The sequence below is a fragment of the Alternaria ethzedia genome (genome assembly GCF_023757985.1).
Source record: "Alternaria ethzedia strain BMP 0044 chromosome Unknown scaffold_17, whole genome shotgun sequence".
NCBI lineage: Eukaryota > Fungi > Ascomycota > Dothideomycetes > Pleosporales > Pleosporaceae > Alternaria > Alternaria ethzedia.
This window is the reverse complement of record NW_026056210.1, coordinates 478,198-502,051: the sequence shown is the minus strand read 5'-3', so window position 1 is coordinate 502,051 and position 23,854 is coordinate 478,198. Positions and strand designations below refer to the sequence as shown.

Below are 23,854 nucleotides of genomic sequence, written 5' to 3'. Positions count from 1 at the left end.
CTTTTGCATTGAGGATGCGCACGCCTGATCACTTTGCGACTTCCGAGTGTGGTGTGTCAGCTTGACATGGATGGAGTCTCTATTTGATTGTGTATTGCACACTATTTGGTCACGGGCATCACCTGTTGAAGGGCACGTGCCGAATCATGGAAGAAGCAAGTCACAGGTATGGCAGTGTGTCCGTAACGAATCTATTCATTCAGATAGAACCTGTGGTAACTACAAACTTCGTATCAAGCTGTTGCTAGCTTCTGTCATGTCTACCATACGTATCGAAAGTGAACGTTTTGCTTGTCAGTCAAATCGCGGAAGTCAGTGTCTGCATGCACCCTTCCACCCTTATCAGAGTCAACGCGATCTCGCCTGCGATTCTCATACCAGCAATACGTCGCATACATAGCGATGGTGATCATCGAAAGAACGTAGCTTGCCAGCACAGCGCCCATACCAAGTGGGTATAGTGGGGCTTGATCAGCCTTGAAGAACTGTGGCGCGATGATGTTACTGACACAGTACGCAATAAAGACCAGCGCATTGACAGTAACTTTCTTCGTGTGGCCTGCGGTGTTTGCCGTATTGATACCGAGTGCGACGATGTAGGGTCCGAGGTAGAAGTATGAGCAGTACAACGCTGCGAGACGCCCATTGTAATTGTCGAGCGGCAGAACGTATAAGAAGACTGCTGAGATCATGCCGACGATGATACCAAACACGACCCATGCGGTTCGCAGCTGTTTTGCTGGGAAATACTTCGCAGTCAGAAATACTCCGCCATTGCAAACGTAGGACGCAACAGTCTGCAAGATACCCGTAGGCATTGTGAGGAGGGTCGAACGCTGAGACGTGTAGCCGAGGCCTTTGATGATGAGAGGCGTGAAGTTCGTCAAACCTCCGTTCGGAACTAGAGAACGTCAGCCTAAACTTGGAGGTATGGCACATCAGGTTTACTCACTACTGATCCGTATATGAAAGAAGAACATTAGCCACGTCTTGGGATCGAGGAATGCTTCAATCATCTGGTCTTTCTTGAACGTCTTGTTCTCCACTCCCGTCTGATCTTGCCGGATCTTGTCAATTACGATGGCCTTTTGTCGCTCGCTGACGAACTTTGCCTTGACAGGATTGTCAGGCAAGAAAATGCCGATTACACAAGCCCAAACAATGGTCATTGCGCCTGTGATCCAGAACATAGCGCGCCATTGATGTTCGCCTGCTAGGAATCCAATACCGTATCCGATTGGGCCAGTGAAGCACACAGAAAGACCCGTATACATCAAACCGGTTCGAAGAGGTTGCTCACGTCGCGGGTACCACATGCTGATGATGAGGAAGTTGCCGGGTACAATCGGCGCTTCAAGGGCTCCAAGAAGGACACGAAGTGCGATAAGCGTGGGGAAGTTGTTGGCGAAACCCGTCGCGATGAGAATGCAGCCCCAGAGCAGTTGGACGACAAACATCAATTTGGCGATCGGGAAGCGTTGGAGGAGGCTGCCACTCGGTAGGCACCAGAACAGATAACCGAACTACACGCATTGTCAGCACCCTAGAAGCAATGATAGTCAGGATTACTCACATAGAATGCACTGCCGACCCAGCTGTATCTGTCTCCAGTCAAGCCAGTATCAGCTCGGAAGCCGTACAAGGCCGCTGTAGCTGTCGTCACTTTGTCCATAGCGCCCAGCGTGATGTTGACTGATATGACTATTAGCTTGCGCTTCGCGCTATCTCGCTTTACAATCACTCACACCAGAGAAGTGGCACGAGACGCAGGTCTAGCTTCCATCGCAAGCGTGTCGCTTCTTTTCTTGTATACGCATTCTCCCCCGTGAGATGATGAGCATAGGCAGCCGCCACATCAACGTTGGCCGATGCAACTTCTCCCATCTTGACAGAATGGGTATCCTCGACGTCGGCGGACGACATGACTTTGCTGTCGTCGGGCATGGTAGCAATGAGTGGGGTAAGGATGAAGATGCAAAAAAGAACCTTCCAATGGGTGTCTCGAACACCTAGATTAGATGTGTATTTTATAGAAGACCAAGACAAAGATTCATATCAGTAATGCCTATCTTCATATCTCGCTGACTGTCGCTATCTCCAGCTGGACAGCGGCTGGACGGGATATGGAACGTCAGAGTCCAGCTCGATAGGACTAAGATTGTGCCCTTGACTCGCGAACGTTGTCGTTCTCCGCATTCTGGCGACGGCAACGATCAACCGGTTTGCATGCCTAGCGTTCAGGGACAAAGAGAGGATTCTTCGGACTCTCATGTCCGATGGTGGCACGGTGGGTCACAACCAATAGTGGGCTGTCAGGCCCTCACACCATGCCATGGAAGTGCTAGTATGGGTCCTGATACCCGACTGCTAGGATCCGTCTGTATAGACGACATGCGCCATGGGAAAACGGGCGATAGGGCTTACTAGAGGGTTGCTGCGCGTACGGATATGGCGTCCTGCGGCGGCGCCAATTGTCCGTCACCTTTCGCGCGCAGAGTGTTGTGATCATCGCGCATCGCGTAAAGGATACTCACAACCATTGTGAGGACGTCGTCGCGGTGGTTGATCGAATGTCGAAGTGTGCGAGATCAGTGGCCTTGCGTGGTTGGAGACGTGGCAAATCGCGAGATAGTCGCGACAAACGTCAACCGCTTATCGGCGGGCATCACGTGCATCGCCGAATGCGGGCATCCCGAAAGCGACATCCATAGAAGACAGATACATTGCTTGAGAAAACGTTATTCAGTAAGGATACATCAAACCAAAAGCTCTCTCACTCGATTCGTGCAACCATGGCACGAAATCTACGCATTTGCATGCTTAATGCCGATGCACCGGTGCCTGTTGTTGCCGCCGAGCGCGCCCCCACCTATGGGCGTATCTTCCACCAACTTCTTTCGTCCGCAGCTGCCAACACAAAGTCACCATGCGCGTCCTTGGACCCTGTCATTAAGATCACATCTACGGACTTCGACGTCACGAAGAACGAATATCCCAGCTCGATAGCAGAGTTCGACGCTGTCATCATCTCGGGCTCTGCGAACTCGGCCTACGATGAGCTGCCCTGGATACGCAAACTCGCAAGATGGACGAAAGAATTATATGAGAAAGAGCCCAGGGTGAAGATCTTCGGCAGCTGCTTCGGCCACCAATTGGTGTGTCAAGCTCTACTAGGGGATTATGGTGTGAAGGTGGAGAAGCACCCGGAAGGCTGGGAACTCGGGGTAAAAGAGATCACACTGCAACGGCAATTCTACACCGAATTCTTGGGGGATGGTGGAGGCGGGGAAGATAAATATGGCAAAAAGATGAAGCTACAATTCGTGCATCACGACCACGTGGTTGTTCCAGATTTAGAAGCGCTGCCGGGCTCCTGGACAACGCTGGGAAGTACTCAGCATTGCGCTAATCAGGGCATGTACGAACCTGGTCGTGTCCTCACATTCCAGGGTCACTTCGAGTTCGATCGTTTCATCAACAGTGAGACAATCAAATATTTCTTCCCGAATTGGCAGCCTAAGGTCTTGGAAGAGACGCTCGACGCTATCGATGCGGATGACGATTCTGTGGCAGCAGCTGGAGTTGTCTTGAAGTTCTTCTTGGGCGACAGTGCTAGAAAGCATGGTCAGTTACATGCTGTCGTTGGGGGTTTACTCACGCCGCCGTCAAGAGAATGAGCCCGCATTTCTACAGCCGATCCAATATGTATCAACTACATGTTCTAGGTTTAGACCTATGTACTACCTTCCTTGATTAATGCACTTAATCTCTTAATACCTTCAAGAATCTCTACCTCCGTGTGCCATGCCCATGATAAACGTATGCCATTCCCATAGCCCTTTGCCGCACGAACGGCGGATGTAGGGTCCCCTTGCACTTGCATCATGTCGCCATATGCAAACTTTACACTGTATTTCTCCAAGCCTTTGGCAGCCAAATCGGCACCCTTTCCAGCTAGACCTTCTGGCAACAGTAGCCAAATGAAGTAGCCTCCAGCTTGCGCAGAAAACTCGTCAGGACTAGTGTCGGCGCCGCTCGCTTGGTCAGAATTCTCATTGTACGGCTTCCCAGTGGAGATAGTGACACCCAGTGGTACCAGAAAGTTCTCTATCCCTTCCAGCATAGCATAATAGCGAGCCCGAAACGTCGGAAGAACTTTGGTTTCAAGATGCTTGCGCAACAACCCAGACTCAAGCACCTCATGAACGAATGAAGCAGCCATGTGTGCGGGACAGCCTCCAGATCTAGTCGCACCCACTTGTGACAGTGCAAGCGTGAACGCAGGAGTCGCTTCTGCCCAGCCTACTCGTACACCCGGTGCTATGATCTTTGAGAACGAACCATTGCTCATAGCATTACCCCATTCATCTTTGGGGCCTCCTTCAAGCGTGCGATCGACGTCGACAATTCGGGGAGGTACGTCACCGAGGCTCTCATAGCTTCCATCTTTATCCACTGGCCAGCGTAGTATGTCGTACACATCGTCGGTAACCACGAGGGCATCAAATTCTCGTGCGAGGCGAATGAGTTGTTGTCTTCGCCGAAGCGACATGGTCTTCGCGCTTGGGTTCGAGAACGTCGGAACGCAATAGATGATGTGTCGATAAAGCTTCTTATATCTTTCACCCGTCTTTCGCATCGATGCAGCGTGTGTTGCCGATTGATCTGCCTCATCAAGACTTCGTCGTAAGAACTCCACATCCAGCCCTTCATCGTCTTCCGGCACACCCTTCATCATCCCCTGGAACCCGTTGTCCATGAAGATAGGACATGCCAGAAAGTAGCATGGTTCAACCATCCAAATGTTTCGCGTGTAGCCTGGCTCAGTGAAGCGTGCCAGAACGTTGTCCAAGTTCCCCGATGCCCCATTCGTGACACAGATGCGGTCGAACGAAAGTTCCGAACCGCATCCGTACGTGGAAGTGAGCCATGCTGCGATACTGCGTCGAAGTGGTTCGTAGCCAGCATCCGGGCCGTAGATTAGTGAGGCTGCGGTTTTTGCTTGCGAGTTAAGTACGCTGGTCACGCCGTCGAGAAGTTGAGCCGATGGAAAGAGTGACGGCGACGGCCACCCCAATTGCAGATTGATGCTTTCGGTCATATTGGTAGGACCCAGATGCGACAATGATGGTGTTCTTACAGGCAGATCACGGCAACGCTGCTATGAACAGCAGTCGAATCATTTTGCGACCTCGGCATGCGCGCTGCAAACCCATGCTCATAATCGCATAGCCACTCAGCATTTGGTGGAGAGCGTGATATCGACCCCTGCCATTCTTTCGGACTCTGGGCCCCGATGGAGAGGAACATCGGAACTTCGAAGGATTCACTGAGGGGTTCATTCGCGCCGCGCTAGTGAAGTATTAGCGTGTTTCCTGGGAAGGGATCGGCAATCGCGCGTCATCCTCATCCTGCCGGAATGCGCAGCAACTCCACCCTCAACGCGATGCGATAGGCATTACAAACCCGCACTGCCATGCCTTCGGAACGATATGACCTGCGGCATCGGTGTTGTTACAGCCAATGGCGCGTCACGAGACAGCTGACCAGGCGTTGCCTGTTTGGCGTGTTCATACCTTGATCTATCCGCTGACACGAGGGTGGTTTACTTCAATTCCCAGTAGCTATAGGACATATAGGAGCTCTTGGCTGTCGGAGACTGCAGTTCACCTTTTCCTCGATTCATTCCTCTCTGAACCGCCCACCGAGTATGCCGTTCGTTGAGCAGCCCCTGCAGGGTGCAGGCATCCGCATCGCTATAGATCGCGGTGGCACCTTCACAGACTGCTTAGGTATCATACCAGGGAAACCAGATATCCTCGTCAAACTTTTGAGTAACGATCCGACGAACTATGCCGATGCACCCACAGAGGGCATCCGCAGGATACTCGAGCAGGCCTTGAACGCATCCATACCACGCGGCGGCAAGATTGACACCAGCAACATCGAATCGATCAAGATGGGAACTACAGTCGCGACAAACGCCTTATTAGAACGAAATTCTACAAAATGTGCGTTGATTGTCACCAAAGGTTTCAGAGATCTACTACGCATAGGTGATCAGACCAGACCGAAGCTGTTTGATCTCAACATCCGGAGGCCTGAGACCTTGTTCGACGATGTTCTAGAGATTGACGAGCGCGTCACGCTTCACGATTCGACCGAGGACAAGTCAACACTACGAGACCCCGGCCGCGACTCATATAACCTGGAAAGGGGGGTCGGTGGCGAAGCCATTCGCGTTCTGCGACCAATTGGTCAGTATCTTGACGTGGAAGTAATTTCCTCGCTGACACTTTAGTAGACAGCACACACGCCCGCGAAGGTCTCCAGGCCCTGTTCGACAAGGGCGTGCGGTCCTTGGCGATAACGCTGATCAACAGCTATACTTTCCCGAACCACGAGCTTCAAGTTGCCGATATCGCCAGAGACATCGGCTTCAAGCAGATATCAGTCTCATCCCAGATCTTCCCCATGATCAGAGCCATCTCGAGAGGCTACTCAGCAACAGCAGACGCGTACCTTACGCCTTTGACGCGCAATTACATCGACGGCTTTCGTGAAGGCTTCGTAGGCGGCCTGGAAGATACCAAGGGTGCTCGTTGCGAGTTCATGCAAAGTGATGGAGGACTAGTGGGGTGGCAGCACTTCAGCGGTCTCAAAGCTATCCTGTCAGGTCCGGCTGGAGGTGTTGTCGGATTCAGCAAGACATGTTTTGATGTACAGCGGAGGAAGCCAGTGATAGGATTCGACAGTAAGTCTAAAGCTCGCGAAACATGTCGGAAGTATGCTGACAATTACGCAGTGGGCGGAACCAGCACTGATGTTTCGCGGTATGCGGGAACACTGGAGCACACCTTTGAGTCGATCACGGCTGGTGTGACGATTCAATCTCCACAGCTAGAGATCGACACTGTTGCTGCCGGTGAGTAGCACTCGAATCAATGGATCTGGCTAGTTACTAAAGTTTCTAGGCGGTGGAAGCATACTTTCCTATCGCAACGGTCTCTTCCTCGCAGGCCCCGAATCAGCAAGCGCCCATCCAGGCCCTGCAGCATACCGAAAAGGTGGACCTCTGACGGTTACAGATGCAAATCTTGTCTTGGGACGTTTGCAGGCTGAGTACTTTCCAAAGATCTTCGGCAAGCACGAGAATGAACCTCTGGACTATGAAGGCGCAAAGCGAGCCTTTGAAGAGTTACTTGTTACGGTCAACGCGGACCTGTCACAGACTAGCGGAAAGACGAAGACTGTCGAAGAGCTTGCTCTTGGCTTTTTGGAAGTTGCGAATGAGACAATGTGTCGGCCCATACGCTCTCTCACTGAAGCCAAGGGGCACCGAACCTCTGATCACGATCTTGCGGTCTTCGGTGGTGCAGGCGGACAAGCTGCCTGCGCTATTGCTGCTAACTTGGGCATCGACCGCATTCTGATTCACCGCTACTCTTCTATCTTGTCAGCATATGGCATGGCATTGGCAGACGTCGTTCGCGATGTTCAGGAGCCGTGCTCAGTATTGTTGAAGTCCTCTTTCGATGAACTTGACGAAAGGCTGTCGTCGCTCGAGAAGAACGCGGCGGAACAACTGGCCAACGACGGGTTCTCTGGCCAAACAATCGGTTTCGAGCATTTTCTTAACCTCCGCTACGAAGGATCTGACACAACATTCATGGTCTCGCGTCCTGATCAAGGGACGTGGGACGACGCGTTCGTAGCTGAACACAAGCGCCAATTCTCCTTCATCATGCCCGGACGCGATATCCTTGTTGAGAACGTGCGAGTTCGAGCGACAGCCCGAAGCCCATCGGTCGAACCCGAGTTCAACCTTGATCAACAGCTCACCGACTGCTCCCCATCCGCCGTGTCGACAAAGAAGATTTCAGATCATGTCCCTGTCTTCTTCGAAAATGGCTGGTCTACCTCTCCTTTGTATCACTTGACAAAATTGGCAAAGGGTGATATCATCGATGGCCCTGCCATCATTCTGGACAACACACAGACTATCGTGGTTGCACCAAACTCCAAGGCAACTATCCTAGACCGCCATGTCATGATCGAACTCGACCGCACAACAACCCTACCAGACACCGACGTTGTTGTACCGCGGACTGTTGATCCAGTCGAGCTTTCTGTGATGGCTCATCGCTTCATGAGTATCGCTGAGCAGATGGGCCTCGCATTACAGAAGACGAGTGTTTCGGTCAACATCAAGGAACGTCTCGACTTCAGCTGCGCGCTCTTCAGTCCTGAAGGTCGTCTTGTAGCCAATGCACCTCATGTACCAGTCCACCTCGGCTCGATGGAGCAGGCAGTTATGTACCAGCACAACAAGTACCTAGGCCAACTACGACCAGGCGACGTCATCGTCGCTAACCATCCCATATCCGGCGGTACGCATCTTCCGGACATAACATGCGTGACGCCTGTCTTTGACGATGCAGGCAAGACCATCATCTTCTACACAGCTTCAAGAGGCCATCACCAAGAAATCGGTGGAATACTCCCGGGCTCAATGCCAGCCGGCAGCGTCGAATTGCACGAGGAGGGTGCCATGATCGTCTCAGAATACCTTGTCCGTGACGGTGTCTTCGACGAAGAACTAGTCACGAGGGTGTTACTCCACGATCCCGCGCAATACCCAGGTTGCTCAGGAACACGCAAGCTCGCCGATAACATCAACGACCTCAAAGCACAAGTCTCCGCGAATGCGAAAGGCGCAGCGCTCGTGGCTGACCTCATCGCCGAAAGAGGTCTGTCTGCGGTACACCTGAACATGCATGCAATCACTGCCAACGCCGAGTCTTGTGTACGCGAATTCATGAAGCGTAAATATCAACAAACTGGCGGCAAGCCACTTGCCGCACTCGATTTCATGGACGACGGTACACCCATCAAGCTCGCCATAACCATCAACCCCGACAACGGCTCCGCCCACTTCGATTTCACTGGCACAGGCGAAGAAGGATACCACAGCTTCAACGCCCCACAAGCCATCGCCAGATCCGCTACACTCTACGTTCTGCGCTGCCTCATCAACCAAGACATACCGCTCAACGAAGGCTGCCTCCGCCCTCTCACTTTTACGATCCCAGAAGGATGTATCCTAAACCCCTCGCCATACGCCGCAGTATGCGCAGGAAACCCTATCACATCCCAACGCGTCACCGACGTCGTCATCCGCGCATTCGAAGCCTGTGCTGCAAGCCAAGGTGACTGCAACGTCTTCTCCTTCGGTATAAACGGCGACCGCGACGACAACGGCACACCCATCCCAAATTCCGGTTTCGGCTTCGGAGAAACGATATGTGGAGGCAGCGGTGCAGGGCCTGGCTGGCATGGGACTTCCGGCGTGCACATCCACATGACGAATACGCGTATCACGGATCCAGAACTACTGGAGAAGCGTTACCCTGTGCTTCTTCGCGAGTTCAGTATACGTGATGGGTCGGGTGGACAGGGGCGGTGGAATGGTGGGAACGGGATTCGGCGCGTGTATGAGTTTTACCGCGATATGAATGCTTCGATTGTTAGCGAGAGGCGGGTTACTAGACCGTATGGTATGTTTGGGGGTGAGGATGGCAGTAGTGGGGTGAATTATATTGTTAAGAAGGTTGGTGGGCGATGGTGTAGGCTGGGTGGTCGTAAGGACTTTCCTGTACAGAAAGGGGATTGCTTTGTTATTGATACACCTGGCGGGGGTGGATGGGGAATGAGAGATGAGGAGGAGATGGATCAAGTGCATACTGCACAGAAGTCGGCGGTGGAACGGAGGTTTGTTACCCAGTTTCAATTGGCGCAGGAAGCCAGTAACTAGACATGCCAGATGTTATCTCCAGAAATCCATCGTAGATAATTACATAGCTTCATTGCACTTCTCACATTCCTTACAATAGTCTCACCACGAGCCCTCTCTGGCTAGTACATCCCAACCAACAAGTCGCCAAATCTCCTCTTTATACCAAGTCTCCACATCTTTGTCGTCGATTTTAGCCACATTTTGTAGTGAGCTCAGCCGCATGCCTGGCAGCGGCTTCGTGAGAACGTCCAGAAACTCATCGTTCGTATTATTTCCATACATACATGCAACGAGTGTTCGTTGCAAGCGATCTTTTGCAAGCGGACTTAGGCGCGCCCTGGTACTCGTGACGGGAGTTTTGGTGCTCAATGTACGGACCGGGCGATTTGAGGACTGGCTTGGGCGAGCATTTTGGGGATTCATATGGTTTGGAGCTAGCCCCATGGCACGTTCAAGTATCAACACAAGAGCTTTGACTTCCAGGCGCGTTCCAAGGGCATCGGTATCTCGCGTTATCTCTTCTGTCTCATCTCTCGTCTCAGATGGCGGTAGGATGTTGCCTTCGATGGAAGTGCTACGGTGCTGTCCAAATGTGAAGTAATACAATCTCTTGCCAACACGTTCGAACAAAACAAAAACGAAGCCATCGAAGATCTTCTGATGCACGGGATCGGTCTTCTCAAGGAATCCAAGGAGACTGATCAGCAAGTGGGCGACTGCCCTGGCCGGCGGCGACTCCTTGATGATAGAAGGTGGCGTCTTGGTTTTGGTCTTCTTTGGCGAAAGTGGTTGCGACAGGAAAGTTTGCGCTGTCCTTCGCGCTGAGGCCTCGATTGATTGCAATCCTGAGTTGAACATATCTGCCACTTCGCAAACGATCAAACTCGCGAGGCGTGCATCTGCTTTTGCCTCCATAAGTTTGTTGGTACCGACAAGTAAGGACATGAAAGCTCTCGCGCAGACGGATAGGGCGATGGCAAAATCGGATTTGTCTTGGTCCAACGACATGGCTTCCAGTGTCCTTCGCCCTCGACGCGACAGTTGCTCGTAGTTCTGAGCGACTATGCGTATGACCTTGCCGATACTTGAAGCAATTTTCACTAAATTGTGGCAAAGTGTATCGGTGTTCGGCTCGTCACTCCTGCATAGCGAGTGTGTAGTATACAACGCTTCCGTGAGATTCGAGCCGTCCTTACCCAGCACATCCAAGAAGTCCATATCATTCTCGATGGTCTCTTGGGCAGCAGCGGCCGGTTGTAGGCATTGTTTCTGTGCTTGTCTCGATGGCTTAGATCTCTTTGGCGATACAGTCGGCGCCTCAAGCATGCTCGGGTCGGTATTGGGGACAGGCCTAGAGAGGCTCGACAATAGGTGATTTGATCGTTCGAGTTTGATATTGATGCCCCGAAGCTTGTCGCATTCGTCCTCAGCCTGTTGGCATCGCTCCTTCCAGTAGGCGACCTGATCAATGTAGCAGTCGGAATCGTCTCGTTCCCTCGGGTCTGGGCCGGGCCTGATCTGAGCACGCAGTTGCAGGACATAGTCTAGCCATGTCAGAAGGCGTGCATGATTCGGAAAGTTAGAACTCACCTCGTACCTGCATCCCAGCTGGCTTACTTCGAACAACCGCAAGGGCAAGCGCTATCTGCTGTTGGGACGGAAGAAAATTTGGAACGGAAGGTGCATTCTGCGTCATGATGGGCGTGAGTGCGGCACCTGGGGCGAGTAAAGGAGACAAGCGTAGTTGAAGCGACAATTGGAGATGTGTTGATGGCGATTCCTGCGGTTGTCAAGAAAAACAGGCAAGGCATGTCCGGCAGAAGAAAGAAGGGTCGAGCTCCAAGCGCGCGTGTGTGAGGCAAGGAAGGAAGCATCCCCGTACGTGAGGTTGGAAAGAGCGGCCACCATCAAAGGCAGCCACTGCGCAACATCCCACGCGGAAAGTCTGGGCTGGTAAACAATGCTACCGCTTTATTGTCGCATTCAATGCTCTTGTTGTACATATCATGCTGACAACTTGGACTTGCAGCTGTCAGGTCATCGTATTGTACATATGGCTTACATGACTACATGCACTCACTACGTGCAACCTCATCCACCTCACCGCATGCGCTCAGTGCGCCTCTTGTAGGGCAGTGGCTCCACTCTCTTCCTCTTGAACTCTACAGCGATCTGATCCTTCAGACCATTACGCTCCATGACACCCTCCATGCTCTCGTCCCACTTCGTCCTGAACAGCGTAGCAGTGATTGCGCTCAACTTGTTCGAATCGGCAAAGCTACGAAGGTTGAATCCCATGCGCTTGGCCTTGTTGACCTTGGTGACGTCAAGCGGCTGGTTGTCATGCTGCTCGAGGACGAAGATACCTAGGCGGTGGTAAGGCGCTCCTTTGTGAGCCCATGGTGCTAACCAGGATAGTGCGATCTTCTTGGCACTGAGATCCTCTGTCTTTTGGTCCTCTTGGGCGATACGCTGGAGTGGTATCGAGGTGCTGTTAGGCGAGATGGAGATGTTGGAGGCGATCAAGTGGCATCGGTAGGTGAAGCTGTCTTTCTCTGGGACTGGCACGTCTGCGTCTACTACGACCACAGTGACGAGCTTCTCACCAGGTGTGAAGGTTTGAACGTTGAGTCGAGGCATCTTTTCGCTGATGGCGGAGTCTACGAAGTCACCGGGTGCAACTGGCTTTCGTCCAAAGCCAAGATCGATGTCTGCAACCAAGTCGAGAGACGGGAGCAGATCTGGAATTATGGCAAGTTGCGTAACGCGTTGTTCGAGCACGAGACGCTTGTACTGGCGCCATTTCCTGTCGGCAAGATAGCGGTAGATGGGCTTGTTCATGTCACCTTCGCAAGTCAGTCATGTCGGCAGAGAGCATATTGGCATAACGCACTCTGTCCGTCCTCGAACTTCCGCTTCACAACCGGGTCGTTGATGTCGGCCAGAATAATCAGGTCGTTCAGGTGCTTCCTCATGCTCCGCAGTCTGTGCTCCTTGGCTGCCGGGCCTCCACTGATGCTTGCGTCTTGCGCCATTAGGTTCTTTATCCGCTCCTGCTGAACCTTGATTTCCTTAATCTTCTCCTGCCTGTCTTCCAACAAGACCTTCCTCGCCTCCTGGAAGCATTGGTACGGTAGCTGTTCGAATGGGACCTCGTCGGTCTTTTGCAGGGTCGACCGACGAAGGGCAGCACGGCGACGACGGGATCCAACGGGTTGCACATGTTCTCTCCGCAGCAATCGGCGCTCCTGCTTCTTGTTCTCCACCATCTGGGGGTCTAGCGTGCCCCATTTTTGCATGTATTCCGGGGTATCTTGAGAGCCGGCCTTTTGAGCAGCGCCTTCCGGAGGGTTCGACGGCGGTGGAGGGGGAGTCGCATTCGTGGGTTGTGTCTGCACCTCTTCACGGGCGACCGCCGAGGTGGAGAGGAGTCGGCGGGTGCCATTGGCGCTTGGCAATTGTCGCACGCATCTCAGACACGCGCTGAATTGGCGCAGGGTGGGCGTGGAGGCCATGGTGTTGATGGTCTCGACGATGTTCAAGAGCGATGGTGCCGCTGGAAAATGTGGTGATGATCACACTAGCGGCTTTTCGTAGACCTCCGCCTCCAACTCCGACGACTGGAACAATTGAACCACGACGACCGGCATGGCTTCCACGAGGATATCCGCGCCCATGCGTGGCGCCACACACCAATTGAGAAGGCTTTCGGTGCGGCCAAATGCGCTATGCACGCGCTGTGCCGTACGTTACCTCGCCGTCACTGTATGCGACATGCTAACGTCGTCAAGAAATCTCTATGCACGCCCACCACCCGCTCAATCACCACATCTGCGCCCTCTCAGGCGACACTAGCTTCTATAAGCACTCCGAAATCCGGATATGTGCCCGTCAAGCCTTTTGAAGAGCAGTCTGTGCTGGCGACCATCCACCGATTCCCCTCCCTCGAACCGCTCCGATTCGAACAATACCCTGCAAACCATCTCTACCTACCCACCCGACGAGACATATTACACCGCGCGGTCGTTTACGAGGGCGATAGTACACGGTTAGGTACGGCTTCTACCAAGACTAGGTATGAAGTCAGAGGTTCCCGCAGGAAGGTTAGACCGCAAAAGGGAACAGGTCGCGCTCGCCTGGGAGACAAGAAGTCGCCCATGCTGAGGGGTGGAGGTGTCGCATTTGGTCCCAAGCCTCGCGACTTCGCAACTGAGTTGCCCAAGAAGATCTACGACCTCGCATGGCGGACGGCACTGTCATACCGGTTCCGAAAAGGCGAGCTGATCATTGTGGACAACGCAATGGAGATTGAGAGCCCGTCTGTGAGGTTACTAGGTGACACCCTAAAGTACCACGAGAAATTGCTGGGCAGGGGCAGGAGCTTGATGGTAACACTGGAAGAGCGACCTATGTTAGAGCAAGCATTAGCGGAGATGGATCGCGGCGAGCAAACACTCACATGGGAAGAAATCGACGTCAAGAACCTTCTCGAGCTGTCCCGCGTCATCATCGAGCGCGACGCCCTGCACAACATACTCCTCTCCCACGAGGAAGACCTCACACACAAGGCTCTCCAGCCCTGGCACAAGAGCCTCATCCGATCATCGCCACCCACAGAGCTCGAATCGACCATCGGCTGGGAAGAATTCCGTGAACTCTCCCTTTCCGACCCTAAGGAAAAGGATACCATCCGCGCCGATATCTACGAGAACGTAGCAGGAACCCGCTACGCCTACGCCGAGTCCCTCCCCCAAGGACCCAAGCGCAACGAGCTTACCGTGTCCGCCTACAACCTCCTTGCCGAAGCCAAAGAACTGCAATTCGCTGAAAGGACCGGCCACTCTTTCGCCGACTACCTCAACGACGCCAACACTGAATCCTTCCCTCGTCTGCAGATGTTGACCTACCAAATCAACACAAAACAAGACCTCGCCGGGCCCGGCGGGACTCTGGAAACCTCGCCCGTAAAGTCTGAAGAACTCATGATCGAGGTCCGTGAACTCGAAGTGCAGAAACATGAGGTAGAGTACGAGGCCGCACTGCTCGCGGCCCAGATCCACGAGCACCGCTCCGCAGCCTTGCGTCTAGCCGGTAACGAAGCGAGCGCGGATGAGCAGCTTGAACTAGCCAGTGACCAGAGAACTTATGTCTCGGACGCTGAGCTGCTGATTTTGGAGGCTAAGCTTGAAGTAGCCAGGCAAAAGAACACTGTCGCTTCGCTTAAGCGCGATGTTGCTGGCCAGAAGAAAGCAAGGGAAGAGATGAGGGTGTGTGAGCAGGTGCTCGAGGCTAAGAGGGCGGAGGTAGATACCGAGGCTGCGGAGCTCGAGGCTGTTGAGGATGAGATTCCAGAGGTTGATGTTCCAACTGAGGTTGAGACGAAGACTGAGCCGGTCAAGGAGGAGAAGAGGATATGAAGCTTTTCATCGTGTTTACTGTACAGTGTATCTATAGATGTTCATGAATCGTTACACCACGTGTAGGTGGGTTGTGTTGTACAGTATACTACATGGCACGGAAAATGCTCACGTGCTCTTCCTTACCACCCCCTCTTGCATCTTCAGCCCACATTCCCATCATCCGCGGCTCGGCATTTGCCTCAGGAGCACATGGCAAGGGTTTCCCTAGGTTTGCTTGTCCTTCTCATCTCGAAGTTCTCTCAAGCCGCCTCATCATCGCCCTCCTTCTTCTCCACCTTCTTACCTTCATACATGACGGTCATGATTCCGCCAACCTCACCCTCCCTCTTAGTCTCTCGAGCTCCCTTACAATCCGCCACCGCGTTCTCAATTGCCTTGAAAACCGCGTTCGCTTCTTGCTCAGTCGCCTTCCTTCCATGCTTCTTCGGCCCGAGCGTAACCTCGACCTTGCGCCCCTCCTTCAGAAACTTCTTCATGGCCACCAGCCTGTGCTTCAGATCGCCCGCTGCTATCGCCCAGTTCAGTTCTAACGACTTTGTAGCAGGTCCCGTGCCCTGGCCCTTGGCTTGCCGTCGGAGCGTCTCGAGCTTCTTCTGGTGTTGTGCGCGGAGATCGATTTTCGAGATGACGCGGCATGTTGGGAGGCTGTTCGGGTCTAGGTTTCCATCCTCGTCGTATTTCCCTGGGGTCATTTGTACGAGGTGGTGTGTGACTTTGTTGAAACTCGTCAGCGCCTCGTCGAGTGGGACGTTGTTGTGGAAAACGCCCTCTTCGTCTACGAGGTTGATGATGTCGGCTTCGATGGCTTGGTCGATGACGTAGTAGTCGGAGATGGCATGGCGGCGTGTGTCCTTCGTGTACTTTATGCCGCGGGTGGAGGTCCGGCTCGTGAGACTGGGTGTGGACGAGGAGAGGGAGGTGGGAGACGATGTCGGCGCAAATGCTGGGGCGTAGAGAAGTGGGATGGAAGTTGTGTTGCGTAGGTTCGGAGCGATGAAGACACGGTAGAGGGCTCGTGAGGTGCCGGAGATGTGTGTTGGCGGCATCTTGAGCGATTGACGGCGCGTCGTAAGAATCAATTGAACGGGAGAGAAGTTTGACTTTGTTGCTGCAACATGCGATATTCAAGACCGAAGCTTCCCGAGATCGACGCTAGCAGGGGTCGAGTCGAATCGGAGCAGTGACGACCTCCGCAATCGTCCATGGTGACCATCTTCAGCCTGCTCACGTAGCAAACCACCATGATAGCGATAAAGACGACTTGTACATTCCTTGATCTCGCGCAACTTTACCTGCCGCCATGAGTAACTCTCTGGCGGAATATTTGTCTGCACTCGATGCGCGTGACGCGAGAGAGAAAGCGCATGAGCAGTACATCAACGCCTGTATGTTATCTGCCTATGCGAGACGCGCAGTGCTACGAGAAGATGCTGATGTCCATAGATACCAGGCTCGCCGACAATACCGCGCAGTTGTCAACCCAGACATCCTCCGCGGAGGAGCCCACACCCGCAGCCAGCGCATCTACCAAAGCCATCCCGTCAAAGGGCAAAGGCGCAGCGACAACCGATGTAGCTTCTCCGTCCGCTGTCGCGCAACTCCGCTCCGAACTTGCCATCACTCAGCGCACGCGCGGTGATCTCGAAACGCAACTGAGTAGTATTACTGCCGAGCTCGGCGCCCTCAAAGCCTCGGACACACAACAGAAGCAGCGCATAGAACAACTTGAGAAGGCGCGAACAGCACTGGAAAGGCGGGGCAAGGATAGAGCCGAGGAGCTCAAGGGCAAGGGGAGACTTGTGGAGGAGGTGCACGATGAGATGGTTGCGCTGAACCTGCAACTCAATATGGCGGAGCAGGAAAAGGAGAAACTGCGCAAGGAGAATGAGGAGTTGACTAAGCGATGGGTCAAGAAGATGGAGGATGAGGCGCGGAGGATGAATGAGAAGTCGGGGTGGGAAGATCAGTCGCGGCGGAAGAAGTAGCGATGATGGAGCACCCTGGCGTCACACTTGTTCTATCCAGTGGCCATATGCGACATGGATCTCAGCGTTTAGCGCAATAGACTGTTTTCACTTCATCTCACCTTCCTGTAGACTGCCCGCTTGCTCGCTGATGCCTTGTATCTCTTGGCGCTAGAGCTCCCCGCAACAAGCATACAGCTACCTCGCCTCCCCACCAAAACACCAAACTCACCCAAACAAGCCTACGCTGTCTTCAACCATGGGGACCGCATTGAAGACCTGGGGTAAGATCGATCCGCTTCCATTCGTACTGTGTCTATCTTTATAACAATATACCCCGCATCTGTCGCATGGCTAACAAACATGCCAGAGCTCGAGAACTCCGTCAAGCTCGTCGACCCCAGCAAAGACGCCCTCTACAACTACTCAGCCTCCGCACAGAAAGCAATCAACGACGCGCACCCATGGCGAACCGACCCCAACTACTTCACCTCCGTCCGCATCTCGGCCATCGCCCTCCTCAAGATGGTCATGCACGCGCGCTCGGGCGGCTCAATCGAAGTCATGGGCCTAATGCTAGGCAAGATTGAAGCACACACATTTGTCGTCACCGATGCATTCCGGTTACCAGTCGAAGGAACAGAGACACGAGTCAACGCACAAGACGAGGCAAACGAGTACATGGTAGAGTTCCTGCAGCGCGCACGAGAACAAGGCCAGATGGAGAACGCCGTCGGCTGGTACCACTCACATCCCGGCTACGGCTGCTGGCTCTCCGGCATCGACGTCAATACACAGAAGACGCAGCAAATGTTCCAAGACCCCTTCTGCGCCATCGTCATCGACCCCGATCGAACCGTCTCCGCGGGCAAAGTCGAAATCGGCGCCTTCCGCACATACTCCACAGAGTACGTCGAGAACCAAGCGAAAGCGGGTGGCGGCTCCAAGAACGTGAGTGGCGCGGAGAGCGATGGCTTTGAGACTATTCCGCTCGGCAAGATTGAGGACTTTGGTGCACATGCAAACCATTACTACTCCCTGGAAGTGTCGCACTACAAGTCTTCGCTTGACGCCAAGCTCCTAGAAGCGCTATGGAACAAGTACTGGGTGCAAACACTCTCATCATCGCCCCTTATCTCCAACCGCGACTACGGCACCAAGCAGATCTCCGACCTCGCCCGCAAAATGCAGCAAGAGAACAACGCCAGCAAGCGCTTCAAGGGTGGAGCGGGATACGCGACGAACAACGAAAGCAAGAACCAGTTGACCAAGCTGGGTGCGGCGGGAAGCAAGATTGCTCGTGAAGAGGACATGGGACTGCTAGCGGCGAAGGTCAAGGATAAGGTGTTTGGTCTTGCGGATGGCGGGGAGGTCAAGAGCCAGGAGGTTGAGATGGAGACTTCCTAGACATGACAACGTGGTCAACTGTGGAAAGCATGGCATGGCAAGGCGTTCAAGGGCGTAAATGAATAGATCAGGGTGGGATGATATCACGAATTGAAGTCAATGAGTTCATCGTAGCAATGCAGGAAAATGAACTAACAAGTATAGTCATGACCTCGTTTCTTGTACACTATTGTTACACTTTCGCAATTACACACCCTTCTAATTGACCAACAGCCCCAGTCTCTTCAGCGTCTCCGTCCTACCCAGGATCACAAAGATATCGTACAACCGCATGCCCTGCTCCTGCCCCGTAATCGTCTTCCTCAGATAATGATACACATCCTTCGCCCCCTTCTTCCCCTCGGGCCTCCCATCAATCATCTCATGCACCTTCTGCATCAAATTCTCCTTATCCCAGTCTTTTTCTTCAATTCGTGCTAGCATCTGCGCGCGCATGGGTATATCGGAAGTCGTCGACATGGGCGGCTGCTTATCAAATGGTCGTAGGGGCGTGAAGAAGAAGGAGTTGCGGTACAGGAACTCGTTTGCGTTTGTGTAGTTTTCTGCGTCGGCGGTTATGATGGATCGGATGTAGTCTTCGGGGAAGGGGCTTCCGATGATGGACTTCCAATCTTGGTAGGGCGATTCGGGGGAGGTGAGCAGTTTAGAGACGTTGCGGACCATTTCTTCGAGGGCGGGGCCGCCGGCTGAGGCGCGTTGCAGGGCGTGTTTGCGTTGGAGGAATTGCATTTTGCCGAATGTGACGGTCGTGTTGCCTTTTGTGAATTTGAGGCTGAAGTTATCAATTAGTGTTTTCAGGTCCATGACATCGCTCTTTTCCTTGTGGCTCCATCCGAGTAGCGCGGCGAAGTTGGTGAGGGTCTCGGGGAAGATTTCCATCTCTTTGAAGGCGGTGATGTCGGTGTCGAAGTTTCGCTTGCTGAGCTTGTTGCCGTTCTCGTCGACGAGGAGGCCGACGTGGGCGAACTCTGGGGGTGTCCACCCGAAGGCTTGGTACATGGCGATGTGCTTTGGCGTGCTGGGCATCCATTCGCTTCCTCGGATTACGTGCGTGATCTTCATGAGGTGGTCGTCTACTACGTTGGCGAGGTGGTATGTAGGGAGGCCATCGGACTTGAGGAGAATTGGATCTTCGTATGCGGATTCGGTGACATGGCCGCGTCTCTTGAGGGGCCTGAAAGTGCCATAGATGCGGTCTTTGTATGTCGGGTACTGGTCTGGGACTTTGAGACGTATGGTGTGCGCCTCGCCTTTGTGCGCTCTTTCGTCACTCTCTTCTTTGGATATTGCGGGCGGGGCGCATGTGCGGTCGTAGTCGGTTGCGATGCCGAGCTTGTGTCTGTGTTCCGCCAAAGCGTTCAAGCGCTCAGAGGAACAGAAACAGCGGTATGCATGACCTGACTCTAGCAGTTGGTGCGCATATTCCCTGTATATCGCGCTCCTCTCTGACTGCTTATACGGACCATACGGACCTCCAACCTCTGGCCCTTCATCCCACTGCAGTCCTGCCCATCGTAGATCGTCGAACAGTCGCTGCTCGGCGTCGGGTATTGTGCGTTTCTGGTCTGTATCTTCTATCCGGAGTAGGAATTGGCCGCCTGTCCGTTTCGCGAGGAGGTAATTGAACAGCGCCGTCCGGAGTGACCCAAGATGGAGGTAGCCGGTTGGTGAAGGCGCGAAACGCGTCCGTGCGGGAGATGTTGGTACGGCGGCCTTTGCATCGGCTTTAGCACTATTTTCTTTGATGTGGTAGGTGTTCGAAGAGATTGGACGTCGCGAGGCGCGTGAAAGGCGAAGTAGACATGACCGGCACGTGTACTGTGACAGTCGTGGGCGGAGGAAGGAAAACGACATGGCGGTGTTGATGCGACGCAAAGGGTTCGAGTTCGCGGTTGAAAATGACGTGCAGGGATTCGACGTTAGTGGGGGCGCCGCCTGCTAACAATTTGGCCCGCATTACCTGCCTGCGATCGACAAATCTGGAGAAACTTTGTTGCCTTCACTCCCACTGGACGAGGCCCTTTACGTCGCTGTATCTCGCTTTATTCTTGTACATACTTTGGACCAGTTTGTCTGCTTCCCAATTACCCACGCCCAACCCAACAACAACACAAAAGTTTGTACCTCTAGTCTACTACGACACGACTCTCACTAACACGATGCCACCTCCAGTGGATGAAGAAATCGACCTTTACGGTACGTACGCTCGTCTGCATATTGGAAACATTACTAACGCGAACAGAGGTCCTCGAGATCGAAAAGGGCGCAAGCAAGATCGAGATCAAGAAGGCATACCACAAGGTTCGTAAGCAACAACAACGCAAGGGCGACCCATTCTGACCTGGATAGGCTGCGCTAGCACATCACCCCGACAAGGTCGCAGAAGATGACCGCGCAGAGGCCGAGACCCGCTTCAAGGCCGCGAAACAAGCCTACGAGATCCTCTCCGACGATGACAAGCGACACATGTACGACACCCACGGCATGGCTGCCTTCGACCCGTCCCGAGGCGGTATGGGCGGCGAAGGCCCGGACATCGACGACATCTTTGCGCAAATGTTCGGCGGAATGGGTGGATTTGGCGGAATGCCTGGAATGGGCGGCATGGGAGGCATGCCCGGTGGACGAAACGTGCCACGGAAAGGACGGTCGGTAGAGCAGGAGTACGAGGTCAGCCTGGAGGAGCTGTACAAGGGCAAGACGACCAAGTTCTCCAGCACCAAGAACATCATCTGCAACATGTGCAAGGGCAGCGGAGGAAAGCAGGGCGCCAAGAGCAACTCTTGTGCCGTCTGTAACGGACGCGGTACGTCGCTCTTTCATCTCGCATCATCCAGACATACTAACTCTCCCAGGTGCCAAGCAAGTCCTCCGCCAGGTCGGCCCCGGGCTCGTCACCCAAGAGACTGTTCCTTGCGGCAACTGTTCAGGTTCCGGCCAAGTTATTCCCGAGAAGCATCGCTGTAAGAAGTGCAAGGGAAAGAAGGTTGTGGAGACCAGGAACGTCCTCGAACTTTACATTCCCCGCGGTGCGCGACAAGGCGAACGCATCGTACTTGCAGGAGAGGCAGACCAAGTACCCGACCAGGAGCCAGGCGACATCATCTTCACGCTTACAGAGACGCAACACGACGTCTTCGAGCGCGCAGGCGCAGATCTGAGGGCCGAGTTGAAGGTCAGCTTGGTGGAGGCTCTCACAGGCTTCAATCGCGTAGTCATCACTCATCTCGACGGACGGGGTCTTAAGCTCAATGTACAACAACCAGACGGCAATGTCCTGAGACCAGGACAAATCCTCAAGATTGAAGGCGAGGGTATGCCTATCAAGCGCAGCGACGCTCGTGGCGATCTATACCTAGTAGTCGACGTCGAATTCCCCGAGGACGGCTGGCTGAAGAACGACGCGGCAGTACAGAAGCTCAGGGACGCACTACCAAAGGACGACAAGCCCGAAGAAAAGCACGAAGAGGTGGAAGAGGTCGACGTCGAATGGGACGCCGACATGGAGGACTACGGTGCTGGCAGCGGAGACCCACGCGCAGGTGGCGCTGAGTGGGAAGACGATGACGAGGAGGCTGAGGGTCCTCAATGTGCGACGCAGTAGAGAGTCGCATGGTATGATTGACGAATGCATGTCTTGGCGTTGGGAGGGCGACGTTCATTCCGTATTTATACACGCGCGGAGCCGTCGCGGTTATAGATTGGCTTGCATGGCTTCTAGGGCTTATTCATTTTTCTACGGCATCATAATGCGTAAGTATAAAATGACTTTTTCAAGGCTGCTTTCATCCATTCGCTTTTGCACAGTTACATGCCACGGATTATGTAGCGATATGCGATTCGAGATCGATTCGATCTTCGCATTACACTGCCATGGCATTGCGCAAGTATGCTTGCCGTTGCCTCGTTGTAGGTTCTATCCCTTGTCTCGCCAATTCATAATCAGAATGGACTCTCTTTTCTAATAATATGTTCGTCTCAGATCTAGTAAGACTTCTTTGCCTACAATCAGTCCCAAGATCGAGCGCGTTTGATACACTTGTCGACACCAACCGTGCTGCAGTTATCACTCGTTGACAGTATTGGGTATTTGGAGCAGAGCGAAACATTACCAAGTCCCAGTCTGAGTTAAAAGTTAGAAACTCGGTTGAGTTTTATGTCCTTTATTGTAGGCAAGTACGACGATGGACTGCAGAAACGTAGCAGCTAGTACTTCGGTTACATTTGCAGCATCCATGTCCACTAATTCCAGGGCGTCATCCTCGTATATTCCATGGTCACTGTCAGCAGTACACAGGTCCTGCAACGCCACAAGCCATGCGTGGATGCCATTTTAGGACACGCACATATCAGCCTCGTGCATTCTCATTGGTCCGCTCGCAAAATCACGTGCAGAGTGGGTCTTCTCCTTGGAAACGACTAAGTCGGGTGGGTCGCTTGCGCACCGTTGACCAACCAGCGTCCGATGCGGAAGGGCGCTATGTCGGAAGAGGTAATGTACGAAGGCGTGGTCTGTGCACACGCAAAATAACGGCAACAGAGGATGAAGGGATGATGGCAAGGCACTGTCTGTGTGGAGTCAATTGTTTTGGAACGGGGCTAAGCGTCTGTTGTTTAAGTGCTGTTGCCTACTGTTTGGGTTCTGGTCTTTCACTCTCATTCACTCACTCACTCACTCACTTACTCACTGCCAAACCTTGGAACACCCCGAGGTCATACTGGACGGCACTTCATCTGTTCTTTGTCAGCATCTTCAGCGAAACAAACACAGCCATCTAGAGGCACTCTACGTCCTCGCTCCGTCGTTTCTACTACCTCCGTTTGATTCCTTCACCGTTATTACACACCCGTGGACGTCTTGATCCCATCCAGAGTGGCAGAGATCGGAACACTACCCGACATCCACGCCATATACACCCTCATCGACACCTCTCGCAACTACGCCAAGCTCAATCCAAGTCATGGCATTCTCAATCACAACCGCAATCCTCCTCTTCACGATCCTCAACACCGCAACCGCCTCTCCCCTCACGAAGCGCGACGCCGGCTACGCGATCCCCGAGGGCGCCATCATCATCCTCATCCTGTTGAGTGCGGGTCTACTCGTCTGCATGGGTTACGCCATACACAAGACCTTTGGATTCAGAAGAAACCCTAATGAGTTCAGACACATGAGCGCAGAACAACAAGAGTACATGGCCGAGGTGCGGGTCAGGAACATGCAAGGACTGATGGCGGAGGGAGCGAGGAGTCAAAGGGGTGGTCCC

At 53.4% G+C, this 23,854-nt stretch overlaps 12 protein-coding genes across 12 annotated transcripts; 6 read left to right on the top strand and 6 right to left on the bottom strand.

The window, feature by feature from the left end:
* Positions 1 to 260: 260 nt before the first annotated feature.
* Positions 261 to 1,944, bottom strand: J4E87_006907 (uncharacterized protein; the record flags this gene model as incomplete). Its single annotated transcript, XM_049378508.1, has 4 exons — positions 261 to 901; positions 953 to 1,523; positions 1,574 to 1,692; positions 1,746 to 1,944. The coding sequence occupies 4 exons, from the start codon at positions 1,942 to 1,944 to the stop codon at positions 261 to 263; spliced, it is 1,530 nt and encodes a 509-aa protein (XP_049231901.1).
* An 848-nt stretch (positions 1,945 to 2,792) lies between these two features.
* Positions 2,793 to 3,677, top strand: J4E87_006906 (uncharacterized protein; the record flags this gene model as incomplete). Its single annotated transcript, XM_049378507.1, has 1 exon — positions 2,793 to 3,677. One exon carries the CDS (start codon positions 2,793 to 2,795, stop codon positions 3,675 to 3,677), a length of 885 nt encoding a protein of 294 aa, XP_049231900.1.
* Positions 3,678 to 3,733: 56 nt separating this feature from the next.
* On the bottom strand, positions 3,734 to 5,101 carry J4E87_006905 (uncharacterized protein; the record flags this gene model as incomplete). The annotated part of the gene is made up of 1 exon (XM_049378506.1): positions 3,734 to 5,101. The coding sequence occupies one exon, from the start codon at positions 5,099 to 5,101 to the stop codon at positions 3,734 to 3,736; it is 1,368 nt and encodes a 455-aa protein (XP_049231899.1).
* A 609-nt stretch (positions 5,102 to 5,710) lies between these two features.
* On the top strand, positions 5,711 to 9,814 carry J4E87_006904 (uncharacterized protein; the record flags this gene model as incomplete). The annotated part of the gene is made up of 4 exons (XM_049378505.1): positions 5,711 to 6,257; positions 6,305 to 6,754; positions 6,806 to 6,925; positions 6,975 to 9,814. 4 exons carry the CDS (start codon positions 5,711 to 5,713, stop codon positions 9,812 to 9,814), a joined length of 3,957 nt encoding a protein of 1,318 aa, XP_049231898.1.
* An 81-nt stretch (positions 9,815 to 9,895) lies between these two features.
* Positions 9,896 to 11,492, bottom strand: J4E87_006903 (uncharacterized protein; the record flags this gene model as incomplete). Its single annotated transcript, XM_049378504.1, has 2 exons — positions 9,896 to 11,340; positions 11,387 to 11,492. 2 exons carry the CDS (start codon positions 11,490 to 11,492, stop codon positions 9,896 to 9,898), a joined length of 1,551 nt encoding a protein of 516 aa, XP_049231897.1.
* A 404-nt stretch (positions 11,493 to 11,896) lies between these two features.
* J4E87_006902 (uncharacterized protein) lies at positions 11,897 to 13,311 on the bottom strand (the record flags this gene model as incomplete). The annotated part of the gene is made up of 2 exons (XM_049378503.1): positions 11,897 to 12,642; positions 12,690 to 13,311. The coding sequence occupies 2 exons, from the start codon at positions 13,309 to 13,311 to the stop codon at positions 11,897 to 11,899; spliced, it is 1,368 nt and encodes a 455-aa protein (XP_049231896.1).
* A 160-nt stretch (positions 13,312 to 13,471) lies between these two features.
* On the top strand, positions 13,472 to 15,213 carry J4E87_006901 (uncharacterized protein; the record flags this gene model as incomplete). Its single annotated transcript, XM_049378502.1, has 2 exons — positions 13,472 to 13,540; positions 13,588 to 15,213. 2 exons carry the CDS (start codon positions 13,472 to 13,474, stop codon positions 15,211 to 15,213), a joined length of 1,695 nt encoding a protein of 564 aa, XP_049231895.1.
* Positions 15,214 to 15,455: 242 nt separating this feature from the next.
* J4E87_006900 (uncharacterized protein) lies at positions 15,456 to 16,262 on the bottom strand (the record flags this gene model as incomplete). Its single annotated transcript, XM_049378501.1, has 1 exon — positions 15,456 to 16,262. The coding sequence occupies one exon, from the start codon at positions 16,260 to 16,262 to the stop codon at positions 15,456 to 15,458; it is 807 nt and encodes a 268-aa protein (XP_049231894.1).
* Positions 16,263 to 16,516: 254 nt separating this feature from the next.
* Positions 16,517 to 17,201, top strand: J4E87_006899 (uncharacterized protein; the record flags this gene model as incomplete). The annotated part of the gene is made up of 2 exons (XM_049378500.1): positions 16,517 to 16,601; positions 16,660 to 17,201. The coding sequence occupies 2 exons, from the start codon at positions 16,517 to 16,519 to the stop codon at positions 17,199 to 17,201; spliced, it is 627 nt and encodes a 208-aa protein (XP_049231893.1).
* A 238-nt stretch (positions 17,202 to 17,439) lies between these two features.
* On the top strand, positions 17,440 to 18,587 carry J4E87_006898 (uncharacterized protein; the record flags this gene model as incomplete). The annotated part of the gene is made up of 2 exons (XM_049378499.1): positions 17,440 to 17,464; positions 17,551 to 18,587. The coding sequence occupies 2 exons, from the start codon at positions 17,440 to 17,442 to the stop codon at positions 18,585 to 18,587; spliced, it is 1,062 nt and encodes a 353-aa protein (XP_049231892.1).
* A 198-nt stretch (positions 18,588 to 18,785) lies between these two features.
* On the bottom strand, positions 18,786 to 20,441 carry J4E87_006897 (uncharacterized protein; the record flags this gene model as incomplete). Its single annotated transcript, XM_049378498.1, has 1 exon — positions 18,786 to 20,441. The coding sequence occupies one exon, from the start codon at positions 20,439 to 20,441 to the stop codon at positions 18,786 to 18,788; it is 1,656 nt and encodes a 551-aa protein (XP_049231891.1).
* A 305-nt stretch (positions 20,442 to 20,746) lies between these two features.
* J4E87_006896 (uncharacterized protein) lies at positions 20,747 to 22,191 on the top strand (the record flags this gene model as incomplete). Its single annotated transcript, XM_049378497.1, has 4 exons — positions 20,747 to 20,783; positions 20,830 to 20,888; positions 20,937 to 21,393; positions 21,443 to 22,191. 4 exons carry the CDS (start codon positions 20,747 to 20,749, stop codon positions 22,189 to 22,191), a joined length of 1,302 nt encoding a protein of 433 aa, XP_049231890.1.
* Positions 22,192 to 23,854: the final 1,663 nt, after the last annotated feature.